The following is a 26217-nucleotide window of genomic DNA, read 5'->3' as shown; positions in this document are numbered from 1 at the left end:
TAAAAAAGTATTAATATTATCCTTTGCCAGCACACTCAAATAAAAACGATGCGTACCAGATCTGTCGAAGTTTAATACGCGCTTCCACTTGTTACTGATGAACTGCCATCTAGCGGACACTACATGTACTGCAGGGCAAAGTCCCGTCTTGTCAGACCCACTCTGCTCTTGTATTATTAATATCTATTCGAGGTCCCAGGTCTGATTTAGAAGAAGCATTGATGGATGTCAGCCTCAAACGCCACAACATATCTAGTAAAAGTAGGCAAATGAAGAGCACCCCGGCCTTTACGCACGCACACACAACTCTCACTCTTTTCTCAGAGCCTCATCAGCTGCACCCGATGTAGCCAATGTCCCGTAACGCGCATTAGTGATGTCTGCATTAGTGATGTCTGCATTAAGTCACGGAGCAGTGGCTCTTTGAGATGTGTGTGTGATGAAGCGCCGGTCATTATTCAGGTAATGTACTCTGTTTGATCCATCACGCGCTCATGCGATGATGCGCGCATCTTTGCCATGGCGCGCCGGGCACGGGGAGTCTCGCACTCCTCGTTAAAGACTCATTTCAGAGATGCGCTCATCTCATTTTTTATTTCACGAAAGAAGCTCATCCATCTTATGGAAGGAGGAGAATTCATATTTCAATTTTACGGTCTGCCTTTACAAAAATAACCGTTTTAATGCAAGAAAATCTTAATTAACCAAAGCGTAGACATAACACAGCAGAAAACTGATCTTGGACCAGCCTCCGTCTGTCCCGAAATAACTCATACTGACCCAAACACATAAAGGGGGTGGAGAGTTGCTTGTCTGTTTGAAATAAATGAGTGTTGCAATAGCTTGGAGCTTTGCTGAAGTAGAGTTGGTGTCCAATATTCTCTCTCTCTGTCTCTCTACTTGTGCGAGGCCAGCCACCATGTTATCAGGAGCTCAGATTGCCACGAATACCTAAACCGCAAAAATTATTTCCATGCGCAAAAACAGAGACAGGATCATGGTATCAGGGCGATCAGATGATACTAAATATCATAAACTCGCACTGCGTGTCTGTATCTATGTCTGACTTTTAATAGGCTGCTGTCTGACCCCGGTAACACACAAACACACACACTTTTATACTGTGAATACTGCATATTCTATCCTCTAACCCTCAATTTACCATCAAACATAAATTTAACACAAACTTTTCTGCATTTTCAAATGTTGGTGGTAAGTATCCTTGTGGTGACTGTATAGAAACACACTTATCTGATTTTGAATAAAAAACATTAGTCCACGACATGTGACTGGTGTTTGAATTACAATAACAAACATTACAATAGTTGCCAAGGTGTTGCTATGTGGCTTAGGTGTTTGGAATGGGTATTTGGTGTGGTTTTAAGATGTTGCCAAATGGGCACCAACTGGTATAAATAATGATATTCTATGATATTGCACACACTGTTAGATCTGTGATGAGGAGTTTCAACAGGGTCGGGGCTCAACAAAGTCCAACCGATTTATGGTGAAGGGCGGCAAGATGTTGTCTTGCGTCAGTGAAAAATAGTTCCTTGTTCTTTGCTGCTTTTAGTTTTTCCTGAGTTTTCTTATGTCACCCAAAGGCCAAAATGAATTTTTCATGTAGGACCAGAGGCCTTACCTGCTCCTACCAAGAAAATGTCAATCTAATACCCTGCCGGAGAGATATTTAAAAAAGTATGTGTGTTTATCATGCTAGAATGAATGCTTTAGTATGTGTTTATAAACCAGCGGCTCTGAGCAAGCAAAGTGTTTCTGCCCTATCCCATGTTTTCATCTTTTACCTCTCTGTCCTTCAATTCATGTGTGTGAGTGGCCCCATGGCTGCTGGTGGTGACCGTCGCTCCCCTACGCCCCGCTTCACACCCTAGTCGTCCCCCCCGTGGTCACCCGGGAAACCGCAGGCTGCCCAGGCTGGCGCCAGCCTTCTCGCTGGGCTGATCAATACTGCAGCATTTCCTGCCCATTCACTCAGGTCACACACTCACCTCATTAATTATTACTGCCAACACTGCTGCTGGAGCACCCCGGGCACCCACAACACACACACACACAAACATTTGCTGCGCACGCACACAAACACTTTTAAATCACACGTGCACAAACACACTTCATGCACACACTTTATCACTGCCTTTTGGACAAACACTTAAGTTAATACTGCTCTAATATATCAATATGTTCTTTTCTGCCATCACAAATCAATTTACAGTTATATCAATGTTTGTTTGTATTTTTTGAGTGCTGTATAGAAATATTGACCTCCGCTAAGTACCACAGAGAATCACCTGGTAGCCAACTTGAAGCTTTAGAATAAATAAACACAACATGGGAAAAACATAAGGATATTTTCAAACCAAGAGATTTTCATTTTATTTTAAAATACAATCTGCGTCGATTGCATAGATTATGTGTGAGTCCGGTAAACTGTAGCCAGTCATCTGAATTGAAGTTCTGGATGAACAAAACCATCACCTGGAAATCTCTGTAGCTTAGTCCTCCAAAGAAAGCAGGTCAGAACCTTAAAAAACTCCAACCAGTGTAATCCAGATAGACCTTAATTCATCACTTCGAATCAGCTGCATCCTGATCGAGGGGAACTGGATATCATATCTATCTCCAGCTCGACAACCATCTTCAGAACTTGGTGACGGCGCAGGCCATGTTTTCCAGCGCTGACCGAGCCTCTGAGGGTGGGAAACACTTCATGGCCTCTAAGGCCTTGTTGCCGTGGTAACTGCACAAGTCTAGAGCCTGGCTCACGCCTCTTTCCATCTTTATCAGGCCCCAGAGCTGGAGAAGACACAGAAGAGATCATTCTCAATGATGAAAATCAACAAATACAGTCTTTTTTTTAAATTGATTTAAAAGCAGCACAGAAACACGATTTTTATAGATTAACAGGGTTCGGTGAGTAATTAACAATAAATGAATTCATCATAAAGTGTATGGTACAAAGCTTGGTTAAAACCCCCAAAAAACCTGCACTCAGGAAGTGGTCTTGTATTCCTCCACTGTTCTGTAGAAACATGTTTTGCTAGAGGCCCTTTTGCCAAATGAATTCTGGGATGTGTTGTGCTAAGAAGCCCTTGGGGGCCTGGAGTTAAAAACAGCAGAAGAGACGTGCTTGCACTAATGTGAGACTGAGAAAACATAATAGAAAGAGACATAGAGAGGCATTGCTGTGGTATGGCAGAAGATGCCATCATTCCATCAGCTGATGTCTGTAGTTGTTTGTGTGCTCATTCGTTCAGTTTCTAATTTAATTTAAATTGGTTATTTCATTTACTTGAATAAAATGAAGCATCTTAAGGGTATAAATACTACCAACATATATGTAAAAATCTGTAAAAGTAAAAAAAGCTACAAGGCATAATAAGAACCAGGGGATCTAAACTTTAACACAGAATAAATCATCCAAATAGTTATTTCGCTTAATATAATAAAATTTGTTTCAGTTTTTTATGATAGCGATATGACCTCACAATCATCCCGATACATGTCGCACTTTTGCAGAGAAAAACAATCCAGTGAGTGTATACTGGAGAGGTTTACGTCTCGCGTTTATGTGCTGATAACAGAGATATGCGATGTGTGGGTGTGATATGTCTGTCTGTGCCCTGTTGAAGGAGAATCTCGTGTGATGTTGCTGTCAAACCGTCTCTCTGTCTCCTCTCCAAATAAACCTGTCACTCTATCCCCTAATATCCTGTTTCTACGGCGACCCGAGCTGCTTGTACCCTCCTCCTCTTCCTGCCCCCCACCCCATCACTGCCTCCATCTGTCTCCCCGTCTTTCTTCTCCATCTTCTCCTTCTGACTTTGCGAACCAAATTTCTGAACTTACTTTCGCTCAGTACTCCCTTACAAAACAAACGAAAAACTAATTTGTCATCTCGGTCAGGACTGCAAACTTTGAAGTATAATGATTATTTCTCAAACTGTTTGTTTTTTAGTTATGTTTTATAGTGAGGTGCTCCTCTTAACCTAATCCTCCCACAAACACATTATTCTCTCTTTCCTATGCATAACACAAAAGAAGATATTTTGAAGAATGTCGGTAACTGAAAAACGGCCGTAAACATTGACTTTTGTGTCTATACAATAAAGTGGAGGGGGTCGGCCGCTGTCAATATATAAATATATCTTCTTTTGTGTTCTGTGGAAGAAAGTCATACAGAATTTTTATTTTGGCTGAACTATCCCGTTAATATCTTTTTTCTAGACACCAATAAACTTCACTTTGTTTGTAAACATTTGCATGCTTGGGGGTGGGGAATGATTTTACGACCTCCAGGAAACCGATCTGTTTTATAGCTGTATGAATGTTTCATCCACAGAAATGTGGCTGGATTCATTGATTAGTGGTTTGACCATAAAGATTGATTTCTTTTGAATTCGACAGACAATCTCACTTATTCATTGGCCAAATGAAAATCAATTAATTTATGGAGTACTTGTGAAAATTACCCCATTCCATGAACACCTAGTAAAAGTGTTCTGAAAAGACGCTAAAATAAACGATGACATTTTTTACATCTAACTCCATTTCTGTAATAATAAAAAATTGTGCTCACCTTTGTGTAATCAATCTGTCTAGCCATATTCTGGGCCTAAACAGAAGAGAGAAAATATGTGAATGCAGAAAACACCATGCTGACACTGTAAAATCTAAACCGTAACTATATTTTGCCATCAGACGTGAGGCTAAAAATATATTGAATCACTTCAATTAATGATACATACTGTCTAGTAAGTAAAAATATCAACTATACACCAGAAAAGCAGGTTGAAATACAGCCCAGTTTACTTAAGTACCATCACACCTGCTTTAATGGCCCATCAATCTCTATACCTGCCCATGTTTTTTCTCTTGTATCACACATTTTAATCATTTTCGTGGATTTTAGTTTCGTGATTTTAGTAGTCATGTGGTTGTTCAGTACCTGTTGTAACTGATGGCGCCATCTCTCAGGACCTACGATCTGTCTGTGGAACACTACAGGAGCTGAATCCAAACTAAACACAGCTGGTTCTGACCCACTCTTCGTAAACGGCTGCAGATCCGAGTTTACCTACAAAACACACGTCCAGAAACTTTGTACAGCGTTTCTAAGTTTCTCTAAGCTTTGAAAAAAATAGGGAGGTCCATTTAAACTTTCTGACACAGGCTAAGGCTAACACAGACAGAACACAATAAAGACACAGCTTGCACCCACCAACAAGGTGTGCAAGAATGTTTATGCACCTTATGTCCCAATGCGAGATGTTTTCCGTACTGAAAAGCCAAACTCTGAGCTTCGGTACTGTGTTTGGCCAGCTCCATCGCTGCCTGACAACTCTTAGCAAGCAGAGCACCATGAGACAGGAATGTCTGGTCTTCCCATGATGCAACTGTTAGACCCCCCTCCTTCAGAATACAGAGAAACAGATAGATGTTATAAAATGAGCAATAATGTTAACTGGAAAAAAAACACAACAGTGAGAAAATGATAACAGAAGAATTTTGGTAAGGAATAGAAATCAATTAATTAAAAATTAATATTAATAAAACTGCTAACAAACGTAGATGTTTCTTAATTTCACAGAAAAAGGACATTTTCTGACACCATCATGATAGTTGGAGAACCAAACAGCGCCTCTGGTGGCTACATAATGTAAATGCAGCGAGCTGAAAGTTGTACCTCTGCAGAACTGGAGCCGTCATAATAGATTCCTTGCACCACATCCCCAATAGCACTGGAGATCAGCTCCACCACCTACAGCAAACAACAACATTTACAAAACACTTAAGGGGGAAACGTTCGCGCCACATAAATTAAATAAGTTTCTGAGGAAAAGTGTTGACACAGAATCAGCCCCATCTGTTCCGAAATTAGTATTTATTCTCTGTTTGAGAATACGGGAAAAAATTTCCAGGCCACTTAGTTTAAAGAGCATCCGAGGGAGAGATAGAATAACCAGCACTACAGTTATTAAACAGATGGCCAGTCAAAACAGAGTGCAATATCCAGAGGATACAGAGCTTAATGAGAAGTCTGACATCTGCACAAGCCTATTGATTCAGATCTCACTCATTTTCTAATACACACAAGCATCAAAACAACTCAGCACATTCAGACAGTCATCTGATAAGTTTGTACTTTAAGTTTCATACAAACATACAACAAATACATACAGCGGTTTAGATCACTAGTCAAAAAGTCCTGTCAGAAATATGAACAGGATTTCGTTAGGAATTTCTAATATAATGTGAAACCAATCCTAAAAGACGCCATGGGGGATTTTCTGTTTCTGAATACACTTCTCGTCCAAAAAAAGTCACACACTCTTATATTTCATTGGACCACCTTTAGATCTGAGTACGCCAACTATTCCCAAACGTTTCATTCCAGGACCCAGGTATAATCTATCAAAGGCTGATACTTCACCTGACATATCTGACTGAAATTTGTGCTTAAAAGTTTGTGATGATCACATAAAATTGTCTTTATTCACAATGTGATTCTAGGCACACAGCTATTAGATTCAGTGTGTTGTGCTTGGAAAATTGCCCCACTAACCCCCAAAAACTACAGGTATAGGCATCGGCATTGGTATGGGCAATTACCAAAAAAAGAAAAAATGGGAGCATTCCTATCCTTCAGTTTATTCAGGTAGTTTACTCATTCTTTGGGAACAAAACGTTGCTGAACCTAGACCTAACAAACTTTAGCAACCCCAGATCATAGCACTGCCCGGGTGGTGACTTTTTGTTGGACGGGCAGTGGTTTTCAACATGACACAACATGCCCGGACAAATTGAGCTTTAGGTTTTGAATAAAAGGATTTGCTAGAAAGTAAATTGCCCTAAAAAAGCCTGTTTTGTCATTTACAATGCTTGGATCCTGAGTACAAAAGTATATACAGTACACCGGTCATCAGGAAGGTCACTCTGGATCACGCATTACTTCCAGTGCTCCTGAGGGGGGCGCTACTCTGTTACAGCTACTCACTGACCGTTCACTCTTTCATCCACATCTTTCTATTCATTGCCCGCGGAAACATTCTCCACCTCATTTTCACGCTAAGATGTTCATTTTCTCTTTTCCCAAAAGACCTGCCTGTTGAATCACAGGTCCGCAAGCAGAATCTCTGGAGAACAAGAAAAACAGAGCCCTTCTATCCAGACACTCGGCGTTTCCTCATATTTAATATTATGTTACTCTTCTCCGTTCCCCAAAAACTTTCTCTCTCAAACTTTGTTTTTTCTCACTCGTTCCCCCCTCTCTTTCTGCCCTCTAAGTAACTAGATCTTTGAGGAAACAGTGAGGGAACCCGATTCCCCTACCCAAAGCCCAGAAAGGAGAAAGAGCCCCTATAGCGCAGCCAGATGTGCGGCTTCACACACTCCACACGGGGAGAAATTAAAGTGTGTGTGTGACAGAGAGCATGTGTATTTAATCTGCCTGTTTGTGTACGTCTGTCTTTTGCGTGAGTTTGTGTGTGCGTGAAGTGGGGGGGCTTTTTTTGGAAAGTATCAGATAAGCTGCCCTCTCTGCGTCTCGTCTCATTCCCAAATCCAGCCGGCATCGTGTTTCGCCGACAGGTCTGTGAGGAGAAGAAAGAGGAGACAGCCGCTCGCGGATCCCTTTACCATTTATACTAGTGTCGAGCCAGAATCCCACTCTCTCGCTCACACACACACAGTCTACTAAGTCAGGATCCCACTCAAGGCCACGATACATAATACAGATCAATCAGGGGAAAAACACACAGCCACGGAGAGAGAACCACTGATTTTCACCGCTAATGCTCTCACGCTAACTGAACCGTTAGCTGGCATAGCTGCACAAATGCTAAATGGACACGCCCACATTTGCATACATGGCTGCTTGGCAGTTTTGTTTGGTTAAATGTCATTGACGTCAAGGACAGGTGGAAAATGTAAGCCTAAGGATACAGTTTTCTTTAAACATGCCATTTTTAAGAATTGTAAATATATCACCATTGCTTTTTCATAATCCAATATCCATTATAGTTTGAAAGAATTTGCCCCCTTTCCTTCAAAAGGGTGAATTCAGGTTTATTGGGAAACTTGGATATTTAGATGAATGCAAAAAGGGCCCCAATAAACCTATCCCCCCTTCAAAACAATTATTTTGGATAGACAAACATAGAGACATACATTTTCAATTATGAGTTTAGCAGACGCTTTTATTCAAAGCGACTTACATTGCCTTATCATATACATTTTGTTTGTGCCACTGGGATCAAACCCAAAACCATGGCGTTGTTAGCACCATGCTCATACCACTGGGCTACAGGAATGCTATATAAACATTTATATTATCCATAGCTGGTTAAAGGGATGGTTCACCCATAAATGAAAATTCTGTTATCATGTTCTCACCCTCAATATAAAAAACTGTATAAAATTCTTGGTTCTGTTAAGATTATATTTTGAAGAATGTGGGAAACTAAACAGTTCCCGGGCACTATTGACTACCATAGTATGGTACATCTTTCATAGTGTTTAGTACAACAAAGAAATTTACACAGGTTTGCAACAACTTGAGGGTTAGTGAAAAAAAAAAAGTGTGTGAAGTTGTGAACCATCCTTTTTACATTACAAACTAAGGTTTACTATTATGAGTAATCTCTGTGGTTAATACATTTTAATTTTATCTTTACATTTTTAAACAATTGCTGAAGCAGAGAAAAGTTCACCTACCGAGATACAAACACATCCTTGACCTCTAAACAAGTTTCCTCTTCAACGAGAATTTCCCATTTCTGCCACCAGGAGGTGCTATACAACACGACAATACATACTCCTGCACCCACGCCAGTGCAACATCTCCTTAAAGACACACACAAACGCACACACACACGGGATATAACCTAATCAGGTGTGCAGTTTTGACTGCAGAGGTCTGGCTGTCTGAATGCTGAGCCCCTCTTGAGAAAAAAAAACTTTCCATTACATCAGTCATGACAATCTGCCGATGTTCTACTGTATTTCCCCATAGTCATTTCCATATCTGTTCATGCACACATTACAGTGAGCTCTGTGAGCGTGTCTGAGACTACACAGAAGGAAAAGTGTTTGTTACCCTCCACAGGGAGAACTGCATTCTAGAGCTGCACTTGGTGACAGATCCTGCCAACATATTGACTTTTAGCGCATGGGTGTGCAGACGTGTGCGCGTGTGTTACGGCCAGAGAGATATAGGAGAACTAGAAATGAGTGATGAGTTTCTAAGTACAAATTAACCCTTTTTATCCAGTTTCTTAATATGATATGACATGTGCTATCATAGACCACAAACCTCCATCAACGAGGTCCAAGCACCCCTTACCCTTACTTACATTCGGGTGTGAGGACGCTGTTCGCATTTGGCTCCCTCTTCACTCCGGGCTGTTTGTTTGATTAGTCTTGTTTAAACCGTTTGTTGTACGTCTTAATCACTTATAAAACGACTGGGGATCGAAGACTTCAACTTTAATCTAACTGGACATTTTATTGTGTCGAGGAGGTGGTGTCCCCTGCTACAGTATGCCGCCTGTTGTGATGTTTCATCCGGCCTATCTGGTGGTGTATATTGTGCGGGTACAGAGTGTCTTCGTTCCTGATGGGAGGTTTTCCTTGTGTCGCTATGACTCTGCCCTGCCTTCATTTGATCACTGCGGTGGATGCATCGAGTGATCCCGTTTGCCGCTCAGGGTCCTGGAGTTTGCACTCGCTTGGACTGCTTCTTCAACTGGAGGCATGGTTTAATGCGGGTTGCTAGGTGTGTCGCTTTATGAAGGACTACTGTGGTTTCTGCAGATTTTTTCCATGGACAGAGCATTTTGACAGAACAATTGCTCACGTTGGCCTATGTTTTGATCCCCGCACCATCATTATTTGTGATGTTTGATATGTATATTGTGTTATGTCTTGTCTTTTTTCCGGTGTTACTTGTGTTTATGTTGTTATTTGTAACTTGAGCTCCAGAAAAGCACTATATCCTTTAAATGTATTATTATTATTATTACTCGACACAAACTAGAAGAGTGAAATAAAAAAAATAAGTATACTGATGAATACATAAAATACAGCCAATAGGAGTCAAAAAATGGAAAAGTTTACCCCAAAATTATCAGTCTATCATCATTTACTCACCAAAAAAGTTGTTCCAAATCTATATACATGTCTTTTTTCCGATGAACACTAAGAAATATATTTGGAGAAGGCTTGTAACCAAACTGTTCTTGGCCACCATTTACTACCATAGTAGGAAAAAATGCATTGTTCTGATGAACACAAAAGAAGATATTTAGAAGAATTTATGAAAGCAAACGGTCTAGGACACTCTTGGCCTGATTCACAATTTCACGTGCATTTAGCGTGCATATTCATTATTTTAAATGTTGACACGCGGCAGCTGCGCGGAAATAGGGGCGATGCGGTCGCGACTCGCATGCAGTGCGACACGCTCCTTTTTTTCCAAGAGCTACAGTTTCGCATCGAGATGAAAAAAATCTCAGCTTTTCAGAAAGGCCAGGCGCACAGCAGGTCATGTCAAGAACATCAAGACCCAACCAGCCAATATAGACAAGCTCAAGGAAGATGGAGACACAGATGATCACAGCATAACTAAATCTAGTAGCTGAGTTATTGCAAGGTATTTTCACTGCATATAATCCATATATCCTTTGTTTATACGTCCTCGTCTCAACGGCTATCGTGGCCCATGGTTGCTTAGCGACGACACACGCCAGGAGAGCGCAATGTCCAGGCTCTTTGGAAAAAAGGAGAACGCAGTACATTTTGCGTTTTCCGCGTGGTTTTAGACGCAAAATGTGAATCGGGACATGTAATTTTTGCCACTATGGTAGTCAATGGTGGCCAAGAACAGTTTGGTAACAAGCATTCTTCCGCTTATGTAAAGGAAATTTATACAGATTTGGAATTGAAAGTCGAGTTTGAGTATAATGATGACAGAATTCTGGAATCTGAAAGTTATTATTCTCAAACATGGATCCATGTATGTATCCCATGCCTTTAACAGGATTATCTGATGAAAAAGAAACAACTTTGCTGTATTTTCTTTTGTGAATGATAGGGTACTTGCATTACACAGACTGGCAAGACAATACAGGTTAGAAAACACTGCTCTCAAACACCCGCAGCATTCATCAAAATCCCACCATCTTATGACCAAACTGGCCTTTCAAAAAGCTGTGTGATATTCAGAAACATGTTCTTGTGAGCTGCTCTGACCCTGCACAGCGATAGGCAGACAGGCTGCTGGCCGCATTCAGTTAGACAGTGCTTTGACTGCAACTCTAATTAGAGCTGGAGAAGAACACTGACACTTAATGAGGGGTGTAGGAGACATATGCTCTCACACACACACACACAGACACACAATGAGCGAGAGAAAATGAGGAGTATGCAACTGTATGGAAATGAGCAGGACACACACAGAGACAGATACACAAACAGCGCAAAAAATTAGCTTTTGGAGCAGGAAGCCAGAAGCGTGTGAGATTGTGTTCTTATACTTTTTACCTCAATGTTTTACACAGAAAACAAACAAAAATATGGCATAAACAAAATCATGAACAGAGATGTGCGTTATAAAATCTCCAAGTTAGCTAAAGCTAACTTAATCTGGATCTGGAAGATGTATTTTGTTTATTTATAAAAAGAAAATTTTCTTTAAAGTTCATAAGCAGTATAAAAAGACTAATAGACTTTTTTTCTGATTTACAAGTACACGTATATTTGCATTGCTTATTTCATTGAATGAATGAATGAATGGATGTTGTTTAATCATTTACTCCCAAGGCAAACGGGGTTAAGATGTACTGTACAAAGTACCTTGGTGTTGTTAAGCTGGGCCAGTCCTGTACAGGCATTTGCCAACAAGAAATCGCCACTCAGGACAGCCATCTTGTTTCCAAACTGCATGTCTTTAAGTGGGCCGTCCGAGTTCGTCCACTCCTTCAAATTAACAATCCCACGATGCACCAGGAACGCCGTGTGGATCAGCTCTGTGATCTCAGCCAAGTTACGCTGACTGAAAAAAGAGAGGAATTAAAATAATAGGGGCTTTCTTATGGAGGTCCAGTATAGAATGTAAAGCAAAACCAGTTGAGAAACAATGGTAACTGCTGACATTTTCAGTAAAATGTGCTGGAACCTGTCAATCAATCAGATCTTCTCTTTATTACTAAAGCAAACCGGTCAACACAAAATCATAAAAAATTTGTAGGGCTGTTAAACTGAAAAAAAGAGAAATATTGTGATTCTGAGAGCGAATCAGATCCATAAACAGAACCAATACTATAGCACGGAAAGGAAGTGATTTTGGCCCAAATGTTCTTCTGCACAACAAGAGACACTGTCAAGTGTTCTGGTGACCGTGATGCACTTCACAAAATACCAACTGCCTCTTATTATCAGACGAGCTGGATTATCAGAACGCCATCACATGGACGTTATAATCAAATGTTGATTTGCCGGGTTCAGGGCCATAATAACCCTGGACCACTGAGGTCCTACTGATAACTGCCGTGTAGACACAAGAGATATCTGGAGTGCTGATGACCACTTATCTCTCCTTCAGAGAGAGAGAGAGAGAGAAGGAAAGAGAGTGAGAAAATGAAGAAAAAGTAGCTTTGCTGAAATGATTCTCTTCAGGCAGTACAAGAGGAGCTGGGGTCACTTCTGAGCGCGCACACACACACACACACACACACAATGGTCAATGCTTTAGTAATTACAAACCACTGCAATAATTATTGTTGTCATTAAATGCTGTTCTTTAATGGAGCATCTCCTGGACTCAATCAACCCCCCATTGTGCTTCGCTCTCGTCTCCAGGCATCCACTTATAGAGCATGGCCAATGATCCTGGTCAGTTTCACTTCAGCTGACATGAGCTGATCATAGATCATAGAATAGATGAGCTGACTTACTTTAAGGGACAGTTTACCCCAAAATGAAAATTCTGTTCTAATTTTCTCACCCTCGAGTTGTTACAAATCTGTATTTATTCGTTCTGATTCTTTGTTTCCAAATATTAAGAAGAAAGCTTGTAACCAGACAGTTCTTGGTCACCATTGACTACCAAAGTAGGAAAAACTACAATGGTAGTCAAAAGAGCCCCAGAATTGCTTTCATACTTTCTTTAAGATATCTTCTTTTGAGTTCAGCAGAACAAAGACATGCATAAAGCAATTTTTCCTACAAAGGTAATGGTGGCCAAGAACTGTTTGGTTACAAGCATTCTTACAAATACCTTTCTCTGTGTTCATCAAAACAAAGAAATTTATACAGATTTGCAACAACTTGAGGGTGAATAAATGACGACAGAATTTTCATTTTTGGGTGAACTGTACCTTTAAAAAACGTTAATACAGCATTTTAGTATTCAAGTGTAATGTTTGAGGCATTAAGCAAAATTAATAAAAAAAACATTTTGTAAATAAAGCTTTCCTGTAGCTCAGTGTTAAGAGCATTGCGTTAACAACACAAGGTTGTGGGTTCGATCCCAGGGGATTGCAGATACCTATGTAAAATGTATAGGATAAAGCAATGTAAGTCACTTTGGATAAAAGCGTCTGCCAAATGCATAAATGTAAATGTAAATAGGTTTATCTGTAAACCACTGGTAAAATGGTCTTTGTCTCATTCAGGTTTGGACTAGCTGCAGTGTTTGAGTGTGGCAGACTGACGTATTTGAAATCTCATTTTCCCCCTAAATCTGTAGCTATGCCGTCTGTGTTTTTTTGAAGTCAGTGGGCGGGGCAGCAGAGGGAGTATAAAAAGCTTCAGAACTCAGTTGCATAGCAACCGATGCCATGTCGCAGAGGGGTTCCTCCCCCTGACACGCCCCCTTTCTCTGTGTGCTCCATTTTCTCTGCTAATTTAACACTGAAGCTCATTGGAGCGTATGTATGCATGCTCACAGCACATCACCTTACAGGTCAAGATGTCACTCCCGCAAAAAGCATCACAACATGTGGTTTGTGGAGCATCAGCCAAATGATGATCAAACAGACACCATTCTGCTTCTAAACTATTGGAAATAAGTCTTTTAACAAGACACACACACACCAAAGTTACCAACATATAACCACTAGTTCTAGATAAGAATTCTCTTAGTTCAGCCTGCTGTATTTAGGCTATGTGATCATATAAACAGGGTTCAGTTTGAGTTCAGTTGTATTTATACATTTAGCTCTTCACAAAATGTGACAGGTCTGCTTTAACGGGGTAACAGAATTTAGGTAAAAATTGTACAGAGTAAAATAAAAACCCATCAATTGTAAAAAGGGAAGGAAAATACACCTCTCATTCTGTATCTTTTGATGTTGATGTCCAAGCAAACTCATCCAAACTGTAACTCAACGGTTTACTTTGCTATATAAACATTTGCCCCAGCTTTTGTACCATGCATTAATCACACATCTTTTATTATTTATGCTTTTACAAATGTTCACTTTTCCTTTTGACTCATAATTTAAAGATACAGCCGTGGAAAAAATTAAGAGACCGTTTCACTTTTGTTTTAGTCTTTGGCCTACTACCAACATTTCTCCCAAATTTAAAATAAAAAAAATTGTATTGCAAAAAATTGCATTTATTTGCAGAAAATGAACACAGGTCAAAATAACAGAAAAGATGCACTGTATTCTCAAATACTGCAAAAAAACATGTTCATATTCACAAGCAATAAAACAGTAATATTTGTACATGTATTTAGGAAAAGCTTAAAATATATATATAACCTATTTTTTATGTGTCTTGACATGCTGTAAGTCTTTAACATTGCTGTTTGATGACTTTGCCACTCCTGCGGTTTGATTTTGTTGAAATTCAACAAACACTGGGCTCACTATATCTAGAAATGCTGATTTGAAATGAAAATAAGGAATGGTCTCTTATTTTATTTCCTTTTGTAAGATAAATTTGATATCAGATTCAAATCTGGGTCCTTGAACCTGAAGAAAATTTCAGTGGAAAATCATAGAACTCATCAAACTCGTCAACCAATCAGATCCTGTTCTCCACAAACCTAGCAAACCGATGTGGCTCATTAGGCTGTAGTAAAGTCTGCTGAATGTGAATGTCACTTTAATGTTCCAAACTGACAGCTTTAAAAAAAAGTGTCAAGCAATCATTCAAAACAGACATCTCTGTTTCACACACACAAGAGCATTTCTGTCCAAAGAGCACACACTTATCACCATCCACCTCAAATTCACACACATCCGCTTCCACCCACACTGTGTGTATGTGTGTGCGTGTATGTCAGTGTCTGACTGAAGATAGGGACATTTTACAAATGCTGCATGTCAAAGAGGAGGAGAGCAGCACGGCAATTCATCCATCAGCACCATTAAACACACCTCTAACCAGGAGCGAGAGAGGGGAAAGAGGTGTGCCGGGGCTGAGGGGAATTAAAAAAAAAGAAAAAATAGCTAGAAGAGAGAAGAAACAGGTGTGCCATATAACTACATATTACAAAAAGAGTTGTGTTTGTACGGTTCATGCTGACTGAAGTTCAATTGCTTTAGACACGTTTTCTTACTGGAGACTCTAAACATGGAAATATATTTGGTCTTCCTGCTGTCTATCCCTTTAATTCAACAAGTTAATTCTAAAAAACCTTTCATCTCTGGTGTGTCTGCATGTCAAAGTTTATTCAAACCACTAATATGCAGATTTCTAATGTACTTTTGTTCTTAAAGTACTGAAGTCCTAAAGTTCTTTAAATCTAAGCACTTAAGAATCTGTTGGTTACATTACATGCGTGTTCTACCAACGTTCACAATTATTTCACACACGAACATGAATAAAGGGTCAACCTTGAATCTATTAAGATTCAGGGGAACTACATCACCACCCTGTTTCCATGACACCCACCTCCCAGCTGTGGAACTATGAGGTCACTTCCTGTTAGATCCACAGCCCCGGCTGCGGATTGAAACGTGGGGTTGTACAACCAAGAGAATGCGAAAGAAAATAAGGCTGTGCGGTGATGAGTGCTGGTCCCTCCTCTCATTCGCTTTGACACTCTCTTTCCCTGCTCGGCGAGAGAGAAAGAGTTCATTCAGACAGCTTACACACACATACACACACACTGCCAAGTACAACAGCCGCTTCTGGTAACTCCTTGGCAGTGAAGCCAAAGGATCTACACACACACCAGCCTGTTTAGAGCGAGAGGATTTCAGAAAGGACCCAGTGGATGTGGTTGCAGGAGTGTGTGTTGCGCGTCTGTCAATTTAGTATCCTTAACTGGACATAATTTATCCTGCACACTTTCATATCCTGTTTCCGATGATCTGTCTATTACACACAAGCACGCACGTAAAAACACAGTTACCATAGATGTTGTTTTCCCATAAACCTCGTTCTCTCCGAATTCAGTGTCGGTTTTTGAAAAAAAAAAAAATCTTTCACTCTTCTAGAAAAATAAAAAGTTTAAACTTCCTTGGTTTTAGAAAGCGGTCTCAAACTGGCCTCAGGTGACATTTCGAAAACTGTTAGATAAGTGTTATTAGCCAGAAGCAATGGCAGCCAGAAGAAAGGTCTGTATGAAATGAGAAGGTCTAAACTATCACTGTGACTCAGACGCATCTGAACATACGTGGGCTCAGAATCATTTTTAAACATTTCAGTGAGCAGTGTGTCGTTTCGAGACAAAGGTTACTGTCACAATTTTTATTAAAAAAAATCTTAATTTTGAACATAAATGTTATTATTTAATACAACAAATGTGACTACAAATAGAAGTTATATTCACAAATTTATGAAGCGCAAGGTGGCTGGAGGGCAGGAAGGGATTTTCCTCCATAGGAATTCACTATCACAAACTCGGTATACCTATGTTTCACGACCTGCACAACCACCAGGTAAGCCCAAATTTCTGTCAAACCTTCCTTGTAATTAACACGAGTTTCCATTAAAAAACAAGCCCTTATGAAATGGATAAAGTAAGAAACCTACCACAACAACAAGCACGGATATCACTGATATCAAACATAAATATGACAACAGAAAAGTTTTATGTTCTCACTTCGTTGCTGACTTGAGCCATGTTACATGATTTCTTTATAATGAACTCTAATGAAGAACAAGCTTATGTGAGACTATTCTTATCCTTAGAATAAGTGCTTGTTCTTTTAACAGCAGCTAATGATTATTACAATTAAGGTTTAAAAAATAAAAATCTGTGTTTGTTGTTTCTGTATTCTTTTGGGCTGTTTAATAATGGACTAAATTCCATTGCACTCGAGTCCGAAATTTGTGTCCGAAATTTCCACAGGTTAAAAAATAAATACGACCTCCCTTTGTGTCAATCACATTTACACACTGCCTCCCATATTTTCGTCCATCATAAAAAAAATTCAGACTGGGTTTGATTTTCTGCGTTTTTCGCATCCGTAGCAATCATTTGAAGAGGCGTTTTGACAATTCAGAGGCACCGAATGAGCACCAAATACGAAAAAACACATACGAAAATTTTGGACTGTATGTGCTAAGACCTTAAACTATATATAGGGGAGATAATGCTTAACACAATATTTTTCAGTTTTTCCGTTCAATCATGACTCGATCTTTTTAGCAGGTGTTCATGAAAAGGTTTGAAAGAGATTTGTGCTCACCAGGTCGTTTACCTCGGTAAGCGTTTCAGAAGTCATCCGGCTAGGCTCAACCTAACCTCATATTCATGTTTACAAAGCACTCTTATCTCAGTTTCTCAGTCAATATGAACAATAACTTTTGGTGCACAATAAAAACACCTTTCATGGTATGATCGATTTTAACAGTCAAAAACGATGCCAATCACAGGTATTTTGAGTTTGTTATAGTGAATTCCTATGGAGAAAATCACTTGCTGCTCTACATCTGCACCTTGCGCAGTGCCGTGACTTCATGTGCAGCAACCTATGGCATAATTTCAGTTGGTGGAAATTATAAAATGACAAATACTTTTATGAAACCACCATTTCCTTACCTTTTTATTTATAAATGTGTTTTTGTGGAATATGAACTCCTGCAATACTTACATTATATTGAGTATTATAAAGAGTTTTTCTAATGTGATGTGAATACCTATATTTTATTGACTGTTTCCCTTTTTTTATGTATTAGAGACTAGGATATTGAGTTACATACAGCAAGCAATGGTGGGTATTGCAAATCACAAAGTGACATTTTATTAGTAAGTTCATTGATGAGATTGAAACTGTCAGATCAAAAAACTTATATCAAGTTGACTCAATAATAATATTATGTCTTTATAATAAAAACATGTAATTTATTTTCAACCAAAAAATGCACCCAAGCACTTACCAATACATCTGTAGACATACATACACTTTTTTAATCATTTTTGCTTTTTTCTGTGCTCCATCTATCCATCCAAAATACTTTATTTCCTCTCTCACTCATCAAGTTTCCCACTCATCTCACTCTCTATTTTCCTGAGCCAGATGTCTCGTCTGTGTGTGCGGTAGCAATCATTTCTTACTAATGACAAGAGCTACAAGCTGTTAAAGCCCCATGACCCTTAGAGAGACGAGAAAGCACAAATCAGAGGGAGGACGTGAGTGACAGACAGACAGAGAGAGGGGGGGGGAGAAAGAGAGAAAGAGAGAGAGAGAGAGAGAGAGAGAGAGAGAGAGAGAGAGAGAGAGAGACAGAGAGGAGCATCTGTACCTGGGGTAGATGCCACTGACCATGCTGTCATGTATCGGGTCACTGGTGCTGGAACTTGGACCGGCTGCTTTTGACATGAGCAGCACCACAAGACCTCTCATCTGTAGATTGTTCCGGCTGTCATACACAAATCCCCTAAAAATAAAACATGAATGTAAATGAGTAGATAGGGTGCAGTGTCCTACACATCATTAAAATATTCACCAACCTAACAGGACAGGACCCAACTACTTTAAATCTTGATATGACTTTAAAATCACTTGGTATTGGCCTATTTCTTTACAAACTATCCTATAAAAATGTTTTTGTTAACACGAACTCCTCCAAAAAGATAAATTTTAGGAAAGCAATACCTATTTAAGTCACTATTAACAACAACAAAAAACCTACTGTGGCATCTATAGTACTTGATACCAATGTACTGAACAATCACCATAACCCTACAGTACTTGCATTTACTGTACAGCACATGCAAATCCAAGGCTTTTAAAAGCACAGTCTGCAATCTTAAAACTATCATTTCTATATTTCAATAGTTTTCCTGTAGCTCAGAGGTAAGAGCATTGCATTAACAATGCAAGTTTGTGGGTTCGATTCCAGGGGATTGCACATACCCATGTATAAATGTATAGGATAATGCAGTGCAGGCCACTTTGGATAAAAGCGTTTGCCAAATGCATAAATGTTAATGTAAATTTCAAGACACCAACTGCACATTTAATAAGGTCATAAGAGAGTTTCATGAAGGAGTAACGCTGATGGCAGTGCTCCTTCAGAATGAGAAATAATGAAGAGAATAAATATGATTTAGGGCCATAACTATCGAAAACAGCAAGAGCTTCCCAAGTTCCTCCTGATGTGTAGGGTTCTCCGCACACCATACATGCAACGTATGTTAAAGAACCACAACAAAGATAAAAAAATCTCTGCATAGATTAACAGGAGTCTAGATCTCACACAGGTCGATAAAAGCATACATCAATTTTCAGTAATGTATATCAACAGAGCATACATCTCTTTACAGAGATCGGTAAGTGCATACTGTACATCTCTTCACACAGAAAAACAGACTCTAGTTTTCTTTACAGAGGTCGATAAGAGCATAGATCTCTTCATAGAGATCATGAGAGTCTAGATCTTTTAAGAGAGAGGTTGACAAGAGGTTACATCACTTCGTAAAGATAACAGAGGTTTAAGAAGACAGTCTATGTCTCTTTATACAGACTGACAGGAGTCTATTAGAAGGGCCCTGACTCCAAAATGTTTGCACTTCCATCCATCCATTTTCTACCGCTTATCCGAACTACCTCGGGTCACGGGGAGCCTGCGCCTATCTCAGGAGTCATCGGGCATCAAGGCAGGATACACCCTGGATGGAGTGCCAACCCATCGCAGGGCACACACACTCACTCATGCACTCACACCCTACGGACAATTTTTCCAGAGATGCCAATCAACCTACCATGCATGTCTTTGGACCAGGGGAGGAAACCGGGGTACCCGGAGGAAACCCCCGAGGCACGGGGAGAACATGCAAACTCCACACACACAAATCGGAAGCGGGAATCGAACCCCCAACCCTGGAGGTGTGAGGCGAACGTGCTAACCACTAAGCCACCGTGCCCCCCATGTTTGCACTTGAACATCTAAAAATCTCTTCTTTAAACTAGAGTCAACAGCAACTTACATTTAATTTAGAACCGAAATGCAAAGTTTACGACAAAGCGAATCTAAGGTAATTTGGTGCTGGCTGCTACAAGGAAATATTCAGTCAGAAAAGGGACCAAAATAACAGAGATTTGGGGGTGGGGCCATTAAGCAACCACCCAAAATACCAAGAAGCTGAATGCCAACTTGCCAAAAAACACTAGCAAACTTACAACAACGCCCTAACAACCCACAGACTTTAAACATAACTTAAGTTGTCTTTATATAATGTCAAAATATAGTTTAATAATACTAGTACCTAGGATTAGGAATATAAAAGTTTTGAATATGCACCTGTGTTATCAAATATGCAGTGTGACCCTCTTGGTAGACCATATCATAATTATGTTTAAATGAAATGCACAGTGTCAAACTAACAAGGCAATATGACGTTCCAATACAATCTCGCCCTCTTTTCACCTCCCATCTCCCCATTTTTCTCTCTCTCTAAGTGGAGAAAAAGATCCTGCACACACACAAAGACACTCTCAAGCTTGTTAATCACAGTGTCATGAGGGGGTCTCGAAGACAGAGGTCATCTCTGTTATGAGCTGGTCTGCCTTTCAACGTCATGATTAATTTGCATCCGTGAGTCGGTTGGTGGCTGGTTCTCTAAAACTTTACGTCGCTCTATTATCTGCCTAAAATCTACATATATTACAAATAACTAATTGCTGTCTATGGACACAGCAGCACAAATGGTCAAATTTCCTCAGAGACAAAGACTCTCTTATTTAATCATTCATTGTCACCTTCATTGTCATTTTAGCGTAAAGAACCACTTTCTTAAATTATTTGGTTCCTTTATACGGGAAATTGTCAGTAATAGCATAGACACATAATTTCCCTATAATTTAAAGATTTCTTTGTACATAGGTTGGTGCCTTGCTCAAGGGTCTCACCTCAGCCATGGTATTGAAGGTGGAGGAGAGCGCTGATCATTCACTCCCCCCACCTACAATCCCTGTTGGTACTGAGGCTCGAACCGGCAATGTTTGGGTTACCATATATATTCTGTGTTGTGGTAGATTTCATGATATTAATGGAGTAAACTTTACTTAATACAAGTTAAAATTATAGAAAAATCTTGGAGTTCTAAATGTAGAAATGATTGAGTGAAATCAACTTAATTGTATCATATTCAACCACTTTAACTCATATGAAGGATCTTTACTTCATTATTTTGTGGTGGGACTACATGAATTCTTTTAGATAATTTCACTAACTGAGCAGTGAATTTAGAGTTCCCAGCATGCTTTGCATGTGACATCATTAGGAGAGTAATTTTTGTGAAAAAATGCTATTTTATGTGCTTTAGAAAGACTTGATTGTGTTAATTGTTCAGTCGACTTTAAGCTTTAGAAGAGATTCTGTTTGTATTTCTGAGTTTCGTGGTCATCGTTGTTCAGTTATGGTTGTGGTAGAGCTCATAATGTGTTTTTTTCACTCAATGAACCGTAATGGTGCTTATCCCAGTACTGAGATTGTTTACTTGTACATCATACAGTATATGTTGTAAGAAATAATAAATGTTAAACTGAAGTTAAAAAATGTGAAATCTTGATTTAGTATGTCTTCTTGATTTTTTAAGTTTATAATGTGATATGTGCTTACAAAATTTAGGTAATTTTACTTGATTTATTGATAGAATATTGCATTAATATTAAGATTTAAAGTACTTAAAAATATTTTGTGTTATCATAATGTTTTTAAGTAAATATTTGTGTCATTTTTTACAGTAAGGCTTAAATGCATACAGCAGAAAGGGGACAAGATTGAAATTCTAATGTACAATGTATTTAAATCCGGACTCTCAGTCTGCAGGTGTGAACAGTGATCAAAAATATCACAAGGGTTCCATGGACCTGCACTACAATCGCCTCTAGATGTCGGGCAGTGTGGCACAATGCTGTTCCCGTGACGACGGTGGCTGTAATCCCGTTTCCAGCCAAAGAGTCGCTTGTCATGAATCACAACTGTGGTAATCGAGATGAGATGACACCTAGACACGCCCACTACCAAACAGCAGAGAGAGAAAAAAGGATAGAGAGAAAGAGAGAGAGGGGCGGGCAGGATATACCCTGACAGAATAAAAGAAAAATCGACTGGTGGGAAATATATGAATGTGAAAGCTGGAAATAAAGAAAAGTGAAAGATAACAGGAGAATGAACCGAGCAGCTCCCATATACATCACATCTTTGAGATCTTAGAGATGTAGTTAAACGCAGAGGTAATTTTTATCCATCTATCTCTGTAATATGTATCTCTATATTTTTTTTCTATAAAATATTTTTTCAGACCTACATTTTGACTTTCATTTAAAGAGTACAAGAACTAAATATTAAAAATGTATAAATAGTTTCTAATAAATTAATTGAAAAAGAAAAAATTACAATCATCAATAGACCAATAAAAAGAATACTAATATATACTATAAGTAGATTTAATGCACACAAAATACTACATCAGTTGAGTTAAAAAATAAATCAAATTTTAACACCACAGAAGTGTATAGTGATGTGCAATATTCCAGTGTTAACACTCATGTCACAAGACAATGAAACACAAAAACTCTAAATGATCTTAAAAAAACTTAAAGGCCAAATAAAAGCAACTTTTATTTAACACAGACATGATCACAGCACATTATATCACCAGTTAAATAAAAAACATATCAAAGACCTAATGGCTTTGGGTCAATATTTTTAAAAGATACTAACACAAAGGTCAGACTAGAGCAAGCTGAAACAATCTGGTTACAAACACCACCCAGAAACACACACACCATCACTTAACCAGACAGAATCTGCATCTCAAACACACACGCACAAAGAACGCACACATCATTAAATCACAAACTCACTCTACTGCAAAGGGAGGAGCAGAGAGTCATTAAAAAAGACGAGTGGTGATAAGAAATGAAGGAATGAGGGAATAAAGGAGAGAATGAGTGATGGAACCTTACAACCAGCAGGCGCAGTGTGCAGCAAAGTACACTGCGTATGTGTGAATCTTTCTAAGAGACGCATTCTGCCCACCCTGCACCCGTTTTAATTGTTGGCCATAGAAATGTACAGTTAACCAATTACAGCGTGTAATGCTGTTTCTCTTCATATGAGCTTTCTAAACCAGATGAATATGGAAGAGGGAGACTCCTGACTCTTTCAGCATCGATGAATGGGAGTGCAGCTGGCCTCTAACCATATTGAAACTGCCCAATCAAAATTTCCCGACGGATGATGTCATTGGGAAATGTGTGACATTGCTCTGTTTAAAAGACTGTATGTGCAAGACAGTTGCTAACATTGCTCAAACAAACACGTTTTGTGGTTCAGTAGGGCCCCCTATCAAAGGCATGTGTCTGTGTGTGGAAATGTTTTTGTCAAGGTCTTCCCCTGAAGTGCTGCGGACATCTCCGCAAGCTCCTGCCGCAACCGCAAGCGACTCTGAACTCTGATTTGCTGAGGCATGTTTTTTAAGAATGAACAGAAAGCCGAACTGGAACGTGAGCTGGCACAGCTTGGCTGGCCAGCCTGCCATTGTGGGTATAAATATCTTTGGCGCGTCTTAAAAGACGGCTGAATTTGCACTGACGCTAAGGGTCCCCACTCCCTTGTCAAATGGACTTTCATATCAGATTTAGGTGTATAGGTTATTACACCCTTGGGCTACTGTTTCCAGCACTGTCGTCTGGATGGGCCGGATTGGGTTCCTGAACTCACTCTCACTCCCCTCTCTCTCTCTTTTCCAACCAAACACACAAACACTAAGGTCCTGCTGTCCTCTTAAACTTTGTCTCTGTACGTCCTTCAGCTGGTGAGCATTCTGATGTCCAGCTCTTGTTTTAAGTGAAACATAAATGGATGTTTTGTGCATCAACAAACCAGACCTCACATAAGCATAAAATGCAAATACCCCTAAAAAACACACTGCTATACTAGAGAGAAACAAAGAGATGAGCTTGACCTCTCTTTGTGGCCTGTTAGCCACAGGGGGACTCTCCTTAATTTTGGCCGTGATAACTTGGAAGACACCTAATATTAAAAGTGACTTAAGAACTTCCATAGCAAATCGCTGTTAAAGGAATAATTCACCTTCGAAATGAAAATTCTGTCCTTTTTTTACACGACCTCTTGTCATTTCAAACTCGTATGACTTTCTTCATAAAAAGATATTTTGGTACAGAAAACGGTTAGTCCCCACTGACTTGCATTGGTTTTGTGTCCATAATAGATGTCAATGGGGGATCCAACAGTTTTCGCAAAATATCTTCTTTTGCATTTTGCAGAAGAAAGAAAATCGCACAGGTTTAAAATGACAACAGGGTCAGCAAATGAAGAAAGATTTTTTAAGGTAAAGGTAAATTCCTTTAGGTAATTTACAGGTTAGGCACCATGCACAACAACACAGCCATTTCTAACTGGAAAAGGACCTTAGACCTTCACAGCTGCAAATCCATACATAATCTCTAGATTCCGTTTTAAAAAATATAAATATAAAAGTGATTTAAACAGTTTAATTTCTATTTGAGTTAAAAGTTTGATTAAAAAGCACTATGCAGTTTCTGCCCACAAAAAAGAATTGAAGTAAAATGTAAACTAAACATTCTTGGCCAAAAAAGGTGGATGACTCATTGACATTTTTAGAAATTAATTCCATAAAAAAACACAGGAGGAAAACTATTTTATGGGATCCCTACATTGAAAACATCATGCATACAAAGGAAACCACTTGTGGCTGTGGCTGTATATTTTTATGTGTGCAAAAACTAAAGTCTGCATTCTGTAGGATTCACCCATTATATTCAGGCAAATTAGCCTGTTATTTACACAAATTTGAGTCCTTCAGGTACTTTACACACTTTGACCTTTCATGTGTTTGGAGAACCACCGAGTATCGCGAGAGCGGTTCGGTACTATGATGTCATACGCCGATCAAACTGAACAACGACGCATTTGAACACAACTTTACGGAGTTATTAGTAAATAATTGCTTACTATAAGAAAGCATGCACATTAAGATTACCATGTAACGTTAGCCAGACCCAATTGATATTTTGGTAGTTAGATATAGGCCTACATAAATACCTGGCGGTGTTAAGCAGTGGGTGTTTCGTCCCGACCAGCTTTCTTACGTGCATGGCCACGTTGCTGAGCTCATCACTCAGCAAACATCGTAAACTCATGAATGACGTGGGATATCCGACGATCTTCTCTGCATCGGACACAACTTTAGTCCAATTAGAGGGAGACGGGCTGGAGAAAATGCTCAGATTCCTCCGTCCGATGCAACAGAGACGTGACCTCCAAGCCATTTCAAAAGCAAGTCAACGAAAACAGCAGTTACGTGAGCAAGTGAATGTTCATTTGTCTTTCAGATCGTTTCACATGAGAGATCTATGGCACTGTCTTTCATCTGTTTGTTGTCAGTTGCAACCTCTTTCCTGCCCAATGTCACCTCCTTACAGATAAAAACATCTCTTCTCTTAATACAGACGTCACCTCCACTTATCGAGCGATAAACTGAAGTTGTTAAAAGTCCATTTGTCAAAACGAAGAGTGTGTGTCAATGTCCACTTTCACTGCGTTAAACTCACTCGCTTTGACAGCTGCACCGGGTCGCCATTTTCTGCGAGACACTTTACGACCTGTCGTGAAAAACGATGTAGTTAACCCCTTCATCACCAGAGCCCCTTTTGACGCCTGAATTAAATTAATCTTGCGTCTTGTTGAAATCACGTCATTTAAAATGTATATATAATATTTCGATTTATACTTTATGTA

General features: G+C 39.4%; 1 protein-coding gene across 1 annotated transcript; it reads right to left on the bottom strand.

The window, feature by feature from the left end:
- Nucleotides 1–2365: 2365 nt before the first annotated feature.
- pdss2 (prenyl (decaprenyl) diphosphate synthase, subunit 2) lies at nt 2366–26065 on the bottom strand. The gene is made up of 8 exons (XM_056761517.1): nt 25522–26065; nt 18727–18861; nt 11872–12070; nt 5705–5779; nt 5269–5430; nt 4967–5095; nt 4598–4633; nt 2366–2814 (listed from the first exon to the last, which is right to left on the bottom strand). Exons 1-8 carry the CDS (start codon nt 25746–25748, stop codon nt 2659–2661), a joined length of 1119 nt encoding a protein of 372 aa, XP_056617495.1. The 5' UTR covers nt 25749–26065; the 3' UTR covers nt 2366–2658.
- Nucleotides 26066–26217: the final 152 nt, after the last annotated feature.

The sequence above is a fragment of the Triplophysa dalaica genome, chromosome 11 (assembly GCF_015846415.1).
Source record: "Triplophysa dalaica isolate WHDGS20190420 chromosome 11, ASM1584641v1, whole genome shotgun sequence".
Taxonomy (NCBI): Eukaryota; Metazoa; Chordata; class Actinopteri; order Cypriniformes; family Nemacheilidae; genus Triplophysa; species Triplophysa dalaica.
The sequence above is the reverse complement of the archived record's forward strand: the minus strand, read 5'-3'. Positions and strand labels throughout refer to the sequence as shown.

Coding starts and splice junctions, on each gene's coding strand:
- pdss2 (XM_056761517.1), bottom strand. CDS start 25,748: ATGGCTTGGAGGTCACGTCTCTGTTGCATCGGACGGAGGAATCTGAGC. Junction 5,431..5,704: donor ACGGCTCCAGTTCTGCAGAG/GTACAACTTTCA, acceptor TGTATTCTGAAG/GAGGGGGGTCTAACAGTTGC. Junction 5,096..5,268: donor ATCTCGCATTGGGACATAAG/GTGCATAAACAT, acceptor TGTGTTTTGTAG/GTAAACTCGGATCTGCAGCC.